The 12,721-nt window shown below is 39.9% G+C and overlaps 1 protein-coding gene across 4 annotated transcripts in view; it reads left to right on the top strand.

The window, feature by feature from the left end:
• LOC136430620 (SH3 and PX domain-containing protein 2A-like) overlaps positions 1–12,520 on the top strand; it is a 35,367-nt gene extending 22,847 nt beyond the window's left edge. For 2 of the 4 annotated variants that reach the window (XM_066421373.1, XM_066421375.1), the window contains 8 exons: positions 58–218; positions 734–844; positions 1,191–1,308; positions 1,778–2,151; positions 2,466–2,510; positions 2,883–2,932; positions 4,819–4,941; positions 7,295–12,520. In XM_066421373.1, the coding sequence (XP_066277470.1) occupies positions 58–218; positions 734–844; positions 1,191–1,308; positions 1,778–2,151; positions 2,466–2,510; positions 2,883–2,932; positions 4,819–4,941; positions 7,295–9,802 (3,490 nt within the window). In that variant the 3' untranslated portion in view covers positions 9,803–12,520. The remainder of the gene's footprint in view (positions 1–57; positions 219–733; positions 845–1,190; positions 1,309–1,777; positions 2,152–2,465; positions 2,511–2,882; positions 2,933–4,818; positions 4,942–7,294) is intronic. The other 2 variants (XM_066421376.1, XM_066421374.1) reach the window with 2 other exon arrangements.
• Positions 12,521–12,721: the final 201 nt, after the last annotated feature.

The raw sequence follows: 12,721 nt of genomic DNA, 5'->3' as shown, positions 1-12,721 counted from the left end.
TGTCTTAATTTTGTCTATACTTACTGCCTCTAATACTCACCCACTGTTGTTGAATAGTACCATGAAAGAGAAGAAGAATAAGAAGATGGCAGAATCCATCAGCGAGCCTCTCTTGCTGGACCAGTACGTCGTCGTCGCCGACTACAATAAATCCCAGCCAACGGAGATGAGCGTGAAGGCCGGTACAACCGTGGACGTCATCGAGAAGAACGAAAACGGTAAGTTGAAGTAACAGCGGTTGTGATTGAGTTCTTTATTGAATTTGAGCAGGGAGTTTTCAGGAATTGGTTTGTTTTGTTTGCTATCTCGTTCATTTGTTGGTTTGATTGATTGATTGGTAGATTTGTTCGTTTAAACAGACTACTTTCTTTTTGGTTGACCTTTGTGGAGGCGTGATTCTTTTCCATGAGCTTTCAATGCTGGTCAAAGCCAAACACACTGGGATACACCATCTCTTCTCCATAAGTGTGTTAATGTTGGGCTCTTTTACATGCAGAGGTTTGACGCATGGCCTCGTCATTCACGAGGCCGGCGGCTTTACATCACCATCCAAAATGACGAATGTAATCCCTTACAACATGTCCGAGCTGGGGCTGACCCTGGCTGGGGACATGTATATGATAAGTGCTGTACAACAATGTTAGTGATGATAGTGCCCAGCAAGTAATACCATGATCATGAGTTGATACTTGAAACATTGGAAAGCACTATGAAGTTTTTGATGCCTTTACAGGCTGGTGGTTTGTGGCCGTGGAGGATGAGCAGGGGTGGGTACCAGCCACCTTCCTGGACCGCGCTGACGGACTCACAGAAGAGATCACTCGCAGGTCAAGGGCAGGAGAAGGTCAGGATATAGTCATGCTTCCCAAGTTGGGTTGGTAGAAATAGTTACAAAAAAAGATCTGTATCTATATAGCCGCCTGGTATGACACCTGCTTCTCAGGCACGCAGCGCGGTAGCAGTTGGATTTACATACTGTTGATTAATTTATTTTTGTGGGGATTTAATTTTGAAACAGTACTGTAGCATGAATACAAATATGCATAGTGCCATTATTTCGTGGCAGAGGGGCGAAAATAAAACCACCGTGAACATTTCAAAAGTTACAGTACATTTATACATACATGATGTTATTGTGTATTTTCAATAGTTGAATGAAAATTGATTACCATGCCCCCCTCCCCCTCCAGGAGAACAGTATGTCACCACCAATGCCTACAATGCTCGGAGTGGTGACGAGGTGGGGTTTGACAGGGGAGTCACTGTGGAGGTACTGGAGAAAAACCTGGAGGGGTGGTGGTACATCAGGTGAGTAAAACTGCAGTGTACATACGCCACCTACAGGAATTGATCTGTACTGCAGGTTTTGCAATACAAATTATTACATGTGGAAAATTATGGTATGGTAAGCGTGGAAGTGGCTAGAGTTTTGCGATTTGCAACAGACATTAAAGGGATTTTCATGTCAACTATTTTGCATTCAGTTGCCTAGGATTTCAGTCATATTGGTCAAAAGAGCAGTTATTCCTTTGAAGCCTCTACTATTGTATGATAATTGCATTGAAAGTTATGCTGTCAATGTTCATTCATATAATTGTTATTCATATGGTTGTAATCTTTTTTATAATGTTAACATGAAGTAAAGATGCAAATGAGTTTGTAAAACCTCTTTTCTTTGAATTAAGCTTTCAGAAAGAAGATGTTTTGCAAACCTGATGATATTACATGTATCATCTTTACAAACAAATATCAATGTTTTCTTATTTGTGATGCTTAGATACCAGGATGCGGAAGGCTGGGCCCCCAGTACTTATTTAGAAAAGCCTCGAGACAAAAGTGCCGTCAGTATGGTTCCCACCGAGATCATTGGAAGTGCCCTGGAAGTGAGCAACCTGCCCAACCTGGCCAATCACAGGAGAGCTAGCAATGATGCCAGGTCTGGAAGTTCTGGCTCCACTACCCCTGAGAAAGGCAGTCCTCGATTGGACAACAGGAAGAGTGCTGCTGAGCTTTCAGCCAATGAGAGGAATGGAAACCATGAGGCAGCCAATCAGGAGATAGAAAGAACAGTCAGGTCCAGGCCTACCGCTCTTCCACTCAAGTCATCTGAGAACAAAAAGAAAGACAAGCAAAGGGGAAAATCTCCTAAAAGTGAGTAAAAATGAAATTTGATTATTATTGATACAAGGAGCTTTACTTGTTGTCAGTCCTTGGTACCACATCATGTCAGTAACACAACAGATATGCCTACTTCAAACCTGTGTTTCTGTCGTCTTATGTCGTATGAGTTGCATGTGGATGATGGAATAAATACTTGTATACGTAGTTGCTTTTGTGCATCATGTGGGTTGTCAGCTTTCTGAGAATGATGTGATAGTTTAGGTGCCATGGCCTCTTGAAGATGAACGATTGTCCCGCTACTCACCTTCCCTGTTGGCAACATTTTCTGCCCCCCTTCTCTCTAGGAAAGAGGTTTTCCTCTCTCAGAGAGTCTTTCAGAAGGCTTAAAGGCAAGTATTGCAACAGAGACTACTGCATGCCCCTCTCTTGTGCTGGCAGATTGAATCATGAGATGTCCTTGTGGTGTCTGTTCTCTGGGCTGCACTTTGTAATTTAGTCACTAGGGAGCTCTTTTTGCATGCATTGATTGTTGCCAGATATCATTAGAACAATAGCATTTTCAACTGTGGCACTGTCATCTTAGTCCTTGATTGTAAGATATTGATAGTTGTTAGAATAGATAATGTTGTAGCAATAGAAGCATGACTAAAAGCACACAGTAGTGTAGTGCATGGTAGTACAAATAGTGTTTTGTAATGCCACTGTTGTTACATGATTGAATGCTTGAGGGGAAAATAATTCTGTACCTCTTTATGGTTTAGGACCAGCAGTGAAGAGGAAGGAACCACCTCCTAGGAGGGACTCCATTGCAGTAAGTCACTCTTGTTTATATGCTACATGTATGTTGATATGCTATGTTCCTAGTCACCAACCTCAAGTATCAAGGGAAAGTACAGTTATTTTTATCAGTGTCATTTTATGCAAATGTATGGCACATACCAATTGTGCAGAACCTCTGACCATGAAGGTTGCTAACCTCCTTGCTTTAATTAAAGGATGCTTAAAAAACAAATTTCCTAGACTATGTTCCTGTTGATGAAACAAAATATACATGTTTGTGTTTTGTTGTCGTCTTTCATGTTTGTATTTATTTTGTTAATTCCTTTCCCCTTTGTTTTTCATCTCTGTTCTGTCTTGTCACTGTGAATTATAGTTCACTTTGTTTATTGAAGCCATTTCCACCTTTTTTTGTCCGAGTACATCTTCAAATATCAAATTTATACTTTCTACAAGAAATGTCCCTCCAAGAAACTTCATCATTGTGATTTTCATCGGTTTGATACGGTGTGTGTTCTTCCGTTTGTCCGTAATGTGCAATTTTGCATATTGTTTTACTGAATTGTCCGTTTTTCCGTTATGTACATTCTTGCGTGTTTGACTGTATTTTCCAGCTGCACCCCCCAGAACACCCTCCCCCCCGACAGGCAGGTCATTAGTTTGTAAAACTTTATTTTGTCACACTGTGCAGTGATGACTAACACTGTAGCAGCATGTGTCATCTAGCTAGGGTGATTTGGCTTGTAAGACATCCTAGGATGGGTGACCTCCAAGCCAATTTTTACATTTCTTCAGAGTTATATTTTTCTAATACACTGAAGCTTTGGTAAAAAATATGAGCTTGAATAATCAATCATGTTTTACTGAAAAGTAGTCAGAATTTGCAGCCAGATTCTGTATTTTCTCTAAGCCTCACAAGCATGTAAAAGTACTCATCATAATCTTTTACATCAGTTCATACTATCAGATATATGGACCTTTGTCAGTAGGATACAGATGCCCTTTGAAGTTCCAATTGACTTTTTTAGCTACTACAGAGTGGTTTTCAATTTGGTGAATCTTGACTTTGAGGTACTATATAACATCATTTAAATAGTACCGAAGATCCTTTCGTCTAAGTTTTAGATAGAAATGTTTACATCGGATGTTTGACATCTAATGTAGATGTTTGTGTTCAATCCCTCTCTGTGCTGTCCCCCCTGTCTTGGTGGAAAAGCAACCCCAGATCACAGAGCAGGTACATTGTAGAATTCCCCATCGGGTTTTAAATTGTAGATAGAACCTGTAGAAGGGGCTTGAATCACTATTAATTGGATCGCATGCTTTAGGATGAAGGGAAAATAAACATTTTTTCACCAGCGCATGGCTGTGTTTTCCAGTTAGGTATTTTTAGCCCCATTTCTGCTTGATTTAACTTGAATTTTGATGTTTTATTAAAAATCCATTAGCTTAGAAAGATCTAATCTATTCTTCCTGGATTCATAAAACACAGAGCATGTACATACATATGATTACAATACATGCAAAAGCACAGCACGTAGACAAATATGATTACAATACACTCATAAGAAGACTAACAACAGAACAACATACTACATATCAAGATATAGATATTACCTTTTAGAATTTGCATGTCAGAGTACATACATTGTATGTGTGTGTCATAGCAAATGGAAGGTACATGTATATTTTTTTATTATAGTTGACTTGAAACTGGCATCTGATTTTCAGAAAAATGCTGGCCCTGCATTCTTCATAAGAACACTTTTTGGTTCAACAGTTGGCCTGAGACCAAATCCTGATCCTTGTCTCCTTGTATCCCCTTGTTCTGTCTGCAAGTCTTATTTCGTCTTGTTCCAAAAGTGACTTTTTTACCTGAATTATTTGCTGACTTCCATATTGTAACTGTTCCCGCCCCAGAAGCGACCCCCGGTAAGGCCTCCGCCGCCGCAGCTGGAGAAGGAAGTGGAGTATGTGACGCTGGCAGATTTCCAGGCAACGATACAGGACGGCATTAGTTTCCAGGAGGGCGAGAAACTAAAGGTAGTACTGTAAATGCATCTAAGTTCGCGTGGTTTTTATTTCGCACTAAGGGGAAAATGGAGTGTTCGCAGTGGTTTTGATTTCGCGGCAGTGCTATAGTCACATACTGCTACAGTATTGGACAATAATGTTCGCGGTGGTTTTAAGTTTGCGGTGAAATGGTCGCAGCGAAAACCATTTCTGCATTTACAGTATTGGCTGGAACAGTACTGATAATGATCATGTTTCAAAATTTTATCCAGTTGCTTGAGCAACTATTTTTGGAGTACTGATAATGATCACTAGGACGCGCTGTTATTGTAAGTCATTGTATCCACAGATGGACTGCTTCATGATCAGATCGAGAACCAGTTTCATGAGTGGTACTAAGCAGATGAAATTGATAAATGATCAATGGAGCCATTAGTCATCAGCAAGTTCTATTTTTGAATAATTCCTTGGCGATGTATGTTTCATTTTGTGGAATTTTGAAAATCAAATTTTGTTAGATGATTCCCCAAAATACTGGAATTTTCAGAAAGGACTGAATGAAATTGCCCAACATTTCAATGAGGGAAACATAATTGTAACCAAGGGTTTATCTTATTTTTCAAACTGCCTTAAAGCGACTTGTGTTGCTCAGGTGTGACTGCCCATGATTGTGTCAGACTTCGCTTCCGATGACGTAAATCTGCAAGCCAGGCAGTTGTCGTAATTTCCCCGCTGTCTGACTCCAGATGGTAATGTTGGGGTGGTACCGTTCCCAGGGGAATGTAGGAAACAGACCACAAATGACTTACAACTAACAATATGGCTACGACAGGCATACCTTGCAAAAAGGGGATAGGCTTCCCCCATTGAAGGGGTGTAGGGGAAAATAAAGGCGACATATTGGTCTTTTCTTAGATGTTCTCCATGGTCCCCATAAACGTCAAATAAGCTTACATCCAACATTGTCCAAATACATGTACAAGCCAATTCAAATGACTATTATACATTATTTTGTAATGCTGTCTGCAACATGGTCTTTACACGTGTATTTGATAAAAATCAATAACATGATAGAATTCAAATAGCAATTCATTGTAAAAAAGACCGATGATTCTACATTACTATGTTTAGTCATTTCTTCAATAGGAGTTCAGTGGTTTCAATTACCCTCACAATGTCACAAGTACATTTGTTCAACTTGGTTGGGTTTTCCCATGTCTCCATGCAGATGACGTTTCACAAATGACTGACCACAGTGTCTCAGGAGACTGAGAGAAATAGCAGAGCTATATTTGATGCCACAGAAGTGTGACAGAAATAATTTCTCTCCATCTGTACCTGCATAGGCCTTGAGGTTCACACAGCCTGAAAATTAGAGCAACAATAATGAATTGTACCAAGATATCGTTTCACGCTGGTGACATGAGCAGATACGTAAACTGTGTGCAATTGGTGTGTTGCTTGACAATTTATTCTGGGAGCATTCTTTTGGATGTGACACATGATCCATGATTGAGTAAAAGTCGTATTGTTTCAAGTTCAGTGTATTCGAGAAAATATTAAACGTTAGGGACAAGCCTTGACATACGTCATTATCACTCAGAAGTATTTGTGCCTTGCCATTGATGTTTATTCACCAATCTGAATGTAAAACATTGTGTATGGTCTGTTCTAAGCTACATGTTTGATGAACTTACACCTGTGATATTTCCAATATAGTATTTGTCATTGTTCTTTTTTTTTTAAAACTTGATGTTCTGTAGATGTTCTGTATGAAAGAGACACAGATTAAGGAGGACTATTGGATGGGGGGTAGAGTTGTGTACAGATACAGTACAGGTATAATCAATTAGGTACAGGTCCAAAATACCTGAACCCTGGTGTACAGTACTGTACCAGTACTAATCAGTTCAAGCCTGACTAGGATGACAGGTCAGGGGATGGCCACTTTGACAGATAAAATCACCATGAAATTACTGTGGCAGTGGACAGAAGCCACATACTCACTGCAGCACAGAAAAACACTTTTGAAAGGCTGGAGTCTTTAAAAATAACACCAAGCACAATTGAATATAATCTTGTTATCGGTTCAAACAAGCTTTTGTCCATACTGAAAATCAACCATTATTTGGACCTGTACCTAAACCCGTGTACCTGCACCTGTACCTAAAATTTGTTTAGGTACACAGCTCTAATGGGGGGGTGAGAATGAAAACAGCTGTAATGCTTAATGCAATTTTTAATTTTTTTTTTTCACAAATCCCAACAACACAGTATGTCCTGCATGGTCCCCCATGGGATCATTAACAACCTACTAGTATTCCAGAAAAAGAAACCTTGTCTTCCTGGTGTGTTAATCCAATGTTTGTTCTAACCTCTGCAGGTGATAGAGAAGTCCCCCAGTGGATGGTGGTTTGTGACAGTGGGGGAGGGGGGCACAGAAGGATGGGCACCTGCATCATACATCGAGAGACGGGAACGACCAAGGAAACCACCTCCACCCATCAGCAACACGACAGCAGTTCCAAAATCCACCTTCAGTCTACCAGTGTCGCCAGTAGCAAAAGTAGTTCCTGCTTCTTTTGACAAACCACAATTAAAACGGACACCAAGTGATGTTGTGAAGCCCAAGTTTAGCCCTCCTGCTCCTCCTGTCACCCAACAGTTAGCAAAGGAGAAGGACCCAAGTCCGGTTAATGGAAGGAAAGCGTCGCCAATCCTCCACATCAAAGAAACTCATCAGGCATCTCAGGAGGAACGTTTGTCCCCAACTGAAGATGAGCCGATCCTACCTGCCATTGGGCAGTCTGACATGCTTAGTGAGATTCAGCAAGTCCTTGCCTCAAAAAATGTCAAGAAAAGCTCCCCTGCTAGGAAAAGCTCCCCCATTAGAAAAAAATCCCCCGATAGGAAAAGCTCTCCGGTTAGAAAACGCTCACCAGTTAGGAAAAGTTCCCCCGCTAGAAAAAGCTCCCCTGCTCGGAAAAGCTCCCCTGGGCCTTCCAGACCAACTCATCAACCTCCAATGGCTCCACAGACAAAAGGATGGATAGAAGCAGACAGCAAAGATCTGCCGTCATCTTCTGAACAACATACGGAACAGGGAGAAGACATGCTCAGCGAAATTCATAAAGTCCTTGCTGCAAAGGCAAAGCAGATTCAGACAGAAACAAAATCTGACAAGCACGGAATACACAGAACTGGGATTTCAAAACAGAATGGTGAAGAAGAAAACAACAATACCCAACAAAAAACTAAATTTGTAGGGATCTCAGCAAAGCAAGCTAGAAAAACTGCCAAGGATGAAGAGATAAATGCAAAGCATCATGGGATCACATCAAAGCATCATGGGATTCCCACAAAGTATGATGGAGAAGTAATTCAGGACGAAGAGGGAATCTATGTCACATGCGAAAGATATGAAAGGCAGGACACCAAAGAGATCAGCTTCTCAAAGGGACAGAAAGCAGAAGTGTTGGAGAAGAACACCTCAGGGTGGTGGTTCGTGAGGATAGGGTCCAAGGAGGGGTGGGCGCCGTCGACATACCTCGGACATGACGACAAGGTAGAGGAAGAAGAGGTCAAATACGAAGATGTGGAGAAAGCCGTACCTGCAAAGTTCAGAAACGGGAAACACTTGCCCTCTGAAAACAAGAGCCCAACTACAGTTGCATTCCAAAAGAAGGCCACACCTCCAAACAAAACATCCAACGACATGGAAATAAAAAAGCAAACAAGGGTTACTGAAGTCAAGGCAAGATACTCTTTGCCGGTCAAGAAAGCCCAAAGAGAGTCCAAAGTACCAGAATCTTTGCCTCCCAAAGAAAGCATTCCACCGGCCACCAGTACAGAGAGTGTCTTATCAGTGAGAGAAGGGGTCACCAAGTTTAAAGCAACACCTGCAAGAACAAGTAGTCCTAAAGGATTTCAAAAGCAGGACACAAGAAAGGGGAGTCCGAAGGCTAAGGTTATCCCCAAGTCAGCGTCAGATCATAAAGGAGGGAGGATAGAAAGGGTTCCTTCCTTAAAGGAGAGGATGGGGATGCTGATGGAGAAAACAGGAGGTGAAACGACATCTTCTTTATCCAGGATTCCCAAGAGAACAGAGGAGACACAAGCTTCAAGGGCAAAGAGCATTCCAGATGGCATCCACCAAGCAGATGGTGAGGAGAAGTTCATCTCTGTGAAGGAAAGACTGGGCATGTTGCAGGGCAAAATCGGTCCGGTGCAAACTAGAGACGATGCAGACACTGCTGTTGGAAAGTCGGGACAAAGGTTTGGTGCCAAGGACGGGAAAGGACAGGCAAGACCAGCGGTTCCAACGAAAGCGAAGCCTCAACTTATTCGAAACAAGCCATCAGGAGTGCCAGTGAGACCAAAGCCCCCAGTGTTAGGGAACAAACCAAGCGTGCCTCAAGCAAAACCTGCAATCCAGGCAAGTAAACCATTAGTTCCCAACAAGAAGCCCGCATTAGCCCAAAATAAACCAAAACTTACTCTCAACCAAACAAAATCTTCCCCACCATCTGTTAGTCCAGATGTACCCTCTCCATTCAGACCAAAATCTCTTACAAGAATGGATTCTGAGACAAGTAGTTTAACGTCTGAGTCCAGTTCGCTCACGAATGTAACGGCGCTGGATGGGGACGAGCACATCTACGAGAGTGTGGACGACGTAATGGGACACGACAGCACCGTAGTAACAGAGGATAATATTTATATTGCTGCCGCTAGTTATCATAGTGATGATGCAGAGATGCTAAGTTTTGATGAGGGGGAGGAGTTAGAGGTTTTAGAAACGCACTGGAACGGGTGGTGGTACGCTGCAGTGGTAGGGGGGGAACACTCAGGATGGGTGCCTTCCAATTATTTGGACAAAAAAGAAATCTGATTTTTAATTTTGTTTTTTTGCCTCTCCTTGCAACGTTACTTTTCTTGACATATTTATTTTCAGTATGCAGTTCCAAAATCAATCCATAGATATTTTTCTAATCTGTATATTTTACATTGCAAAACATTAATGATGTTATGGTCTTTTCCCTCCAAATGAAGGATCTGTTTTTTAACAGTTATGAACTAGTTTTGGTCCACTGTTCATTGTCATAAAATGTGGGGTGTAAAATGATAGTCAAGATAATTTCAAAATATCTACATCTTGTGTATAAGATATGAATCTCATCTTGTATTGTGATTGTCAGTTGTCACACTGATTCTATGCACTGAAACTTCTCAGTGACAGATATTACTAATTTTGTACTCTGTGTCAAAATGTTTTACCAATATGTAATTCTTAGCTAGCTAAAGTTGTTATATTCAATTCATAAAAAGATATTGATATCTTAACAGTTAAGGAGCAATCAGGAACAGATCACCTATCAACTGATTTTAAAATGTGTAAATCCACAACAAACATTCTGGGATAAATGAATTATTAACAAAGGGCCAATCAACAGACACAGTTGATCTGCCAATCACATATAATGACCTTGGAAAACTTCTCAAATGATAGTCAAGGTCAAACAGTCTAGAACACCACTGTTTTGTCTCCTGTATAATAGTGACCACTGCTGACCACTACTGACCACCGACTCAACCACCTGTAGGATGCACTGCAACACTTGGCTGCAGTTCACTCCAGAACCACTAGATGGCTGTGGTCTGAGAACATGGATTTTAGGTCTTTGGAAATGTGACCACCTTTTTCAAAGGCAGTGTAAGATTTAAAATGTTAGATATTGGTGAAAAAAAATCAAGCACCGATGAAACATTTGAAAAAATTGATGATCTATGAATGATTGCTCCTGAATAGTATAAACAGAAAATTATACCAATCATGGTACCGGTAATGCAAATGACTATATCATCTGGTGCCATATGATTTACAGTGATAAGATTTTCTTTTGTTCAAAGATCTTGAATATCCTCGGGATGGATAAAAGACTTCTCCATAACGAAGCTCTTAGCAGCATTTTACCCACAGTAAGACAAAAATCTTAAGCCCTCAGTTCAGTACCCAACCATCAATATTTAATCACATATTCGATTCGGCCTCATTTTCCGCTGTGTATTGTGTTACCATAGCTACAAAACTTATTAGTCTGACTTTATTTAGTACAGACGTCACGACATAGAAGGAATAACATGAGCCCCTTTGTTCTGAGATTCTTTCCTTTGAGATTCAAATTCCTTTGATGATTTGTCTTCGTCAACTGTTAGATGTTAGATGTTGAACCAATCAAGTAAATCAACCAATCAAACTCTTTCTCTAAGATGAAACAATTGGTGACCTTTGATAAACACGTGACATTTAATAATGACAGTTTGATGGACCAAGAGTCTCATGATTCTTTTGCAGTGAATATGATGATAAGATTCTCTTGTGATGCTTTCACGAATCAGCAGTTTATGTTTTTATGCTTATGTTATATTTCTCTGAAGATGTGATAGAAAGCAGCAAAACTGATAGATAATTTTCATTAGAGGATTTTTCTACTTTGATTTTCTTTCTGTAGGACTATTTTATTGTGTTGTCAATAATCTCGTAACTCGAGTACACCCTTGTGCTTCAGATGATGATTATCTTACATGTACTTTGTATTCTGTCTTCTGTTTTATTCCTCTCAGGAGTTGGCCTGTATGATTTTCCATAGACAATTATTGTAGGAGATATCCATTAGTTTTTATGGCATATTTGCAATAAAAAATTGGTGAATTCACAGTCATTTAGATCATTGTGTTGGTAGTTACTGGGTAGTACAAACTCAGCTATATCATGGACTGCATGCTAGTAGTTGATATGGCTACTTCATGAAGGAAGTCATGAAAATTTAATGACACAGAAGTTAGATGAAATAAATCTTTAACTGACCTAGTTTACCATTTCTTGTTTAATGAAACATGACTTATGAATTCTTTGTGCTTCTTAGCTTACATTTAGTCTATTGTTATGTCGAGGTCGGGCTTTGGTATAATGGCAAACTGTATGAATAATTTACTTACCGAGTCAATAACTTATGAAGTTACTGGTGTGTTGATTTCATCTCTTAAGTCACGCTTCTTATTTAGGGGTAGTCCGTTTGATCTGGGGAAGGACCATTGATATGACAGGAGAACTGAAAGTGAATAGACATGTTATAAGCATTTATATATGTTTGATTCAGTATAAAGTTTTAGAAAGCATAAACTGTCATCATATGAAACTGTATTTTCATTACAATTACAGTTCATTAACTTAAGATCTGGATAATGTAAAGTACAATTCTCAGCAAGAGGAATATTAAAGAAGGATTTTACAACTTTGTGATCATCTTTATCAAAATTATAGGGAACTGCCTAGAATTAAGACACTCTGATGTTTAAAACTGTGGTCAACTACACTACCTTCTCAAAATGTATGATGTAATAGTAGTTGTGTTACTGTAACAATTATGGATCTGTAATGTTTATAGAAATTATCTGAAAAGAAATGGTTGCGCTGTTACAATGATTTTTCTCATTTATTCCTTGTTATGTCTGGTGCCATTAACATACAAGAAATTACAAACACTGCATTTTACTGTAAATATACCTCATATAACCACATGGAGAATAAATTCTTGGTTTTATTAAATATTGGAGTCCCTAGTTATCTTATTTCTGTGGTGTTTATTTCCCATGTGACTTGTATATATTTCTATGTGGCCACCAAAAAGCAGGCAGGATCTTTTTGAAATTGTAGCTGACCGAAATATCTAACATCTACATGATTCCACCAGGGCATATAATTCCGTCACCCTGAAAAGATACGTCCAAACAAATCTCCAACCCAATG

The sequence above is a fragment of the Branchiostoma lanceolatum genome, chromosome 3 (assembly GCF_035083965.1).
Source record: "Branchiostoma lanceolatum isolate klBraLanc5 chromosome 3, klBraLanc5.hap2, whole genome shotgun sequence".
Lineage (NCBI taxonomy): Eukaryota > Metazoa > Chordata > Leptocardii > Amphioxiformes > Branchiostomatidae > Branchiostoma > Branchiostoma lanceolatum.
This window is presented reverse-complemented; position numbering and strand designations above follow the sequence as displayed.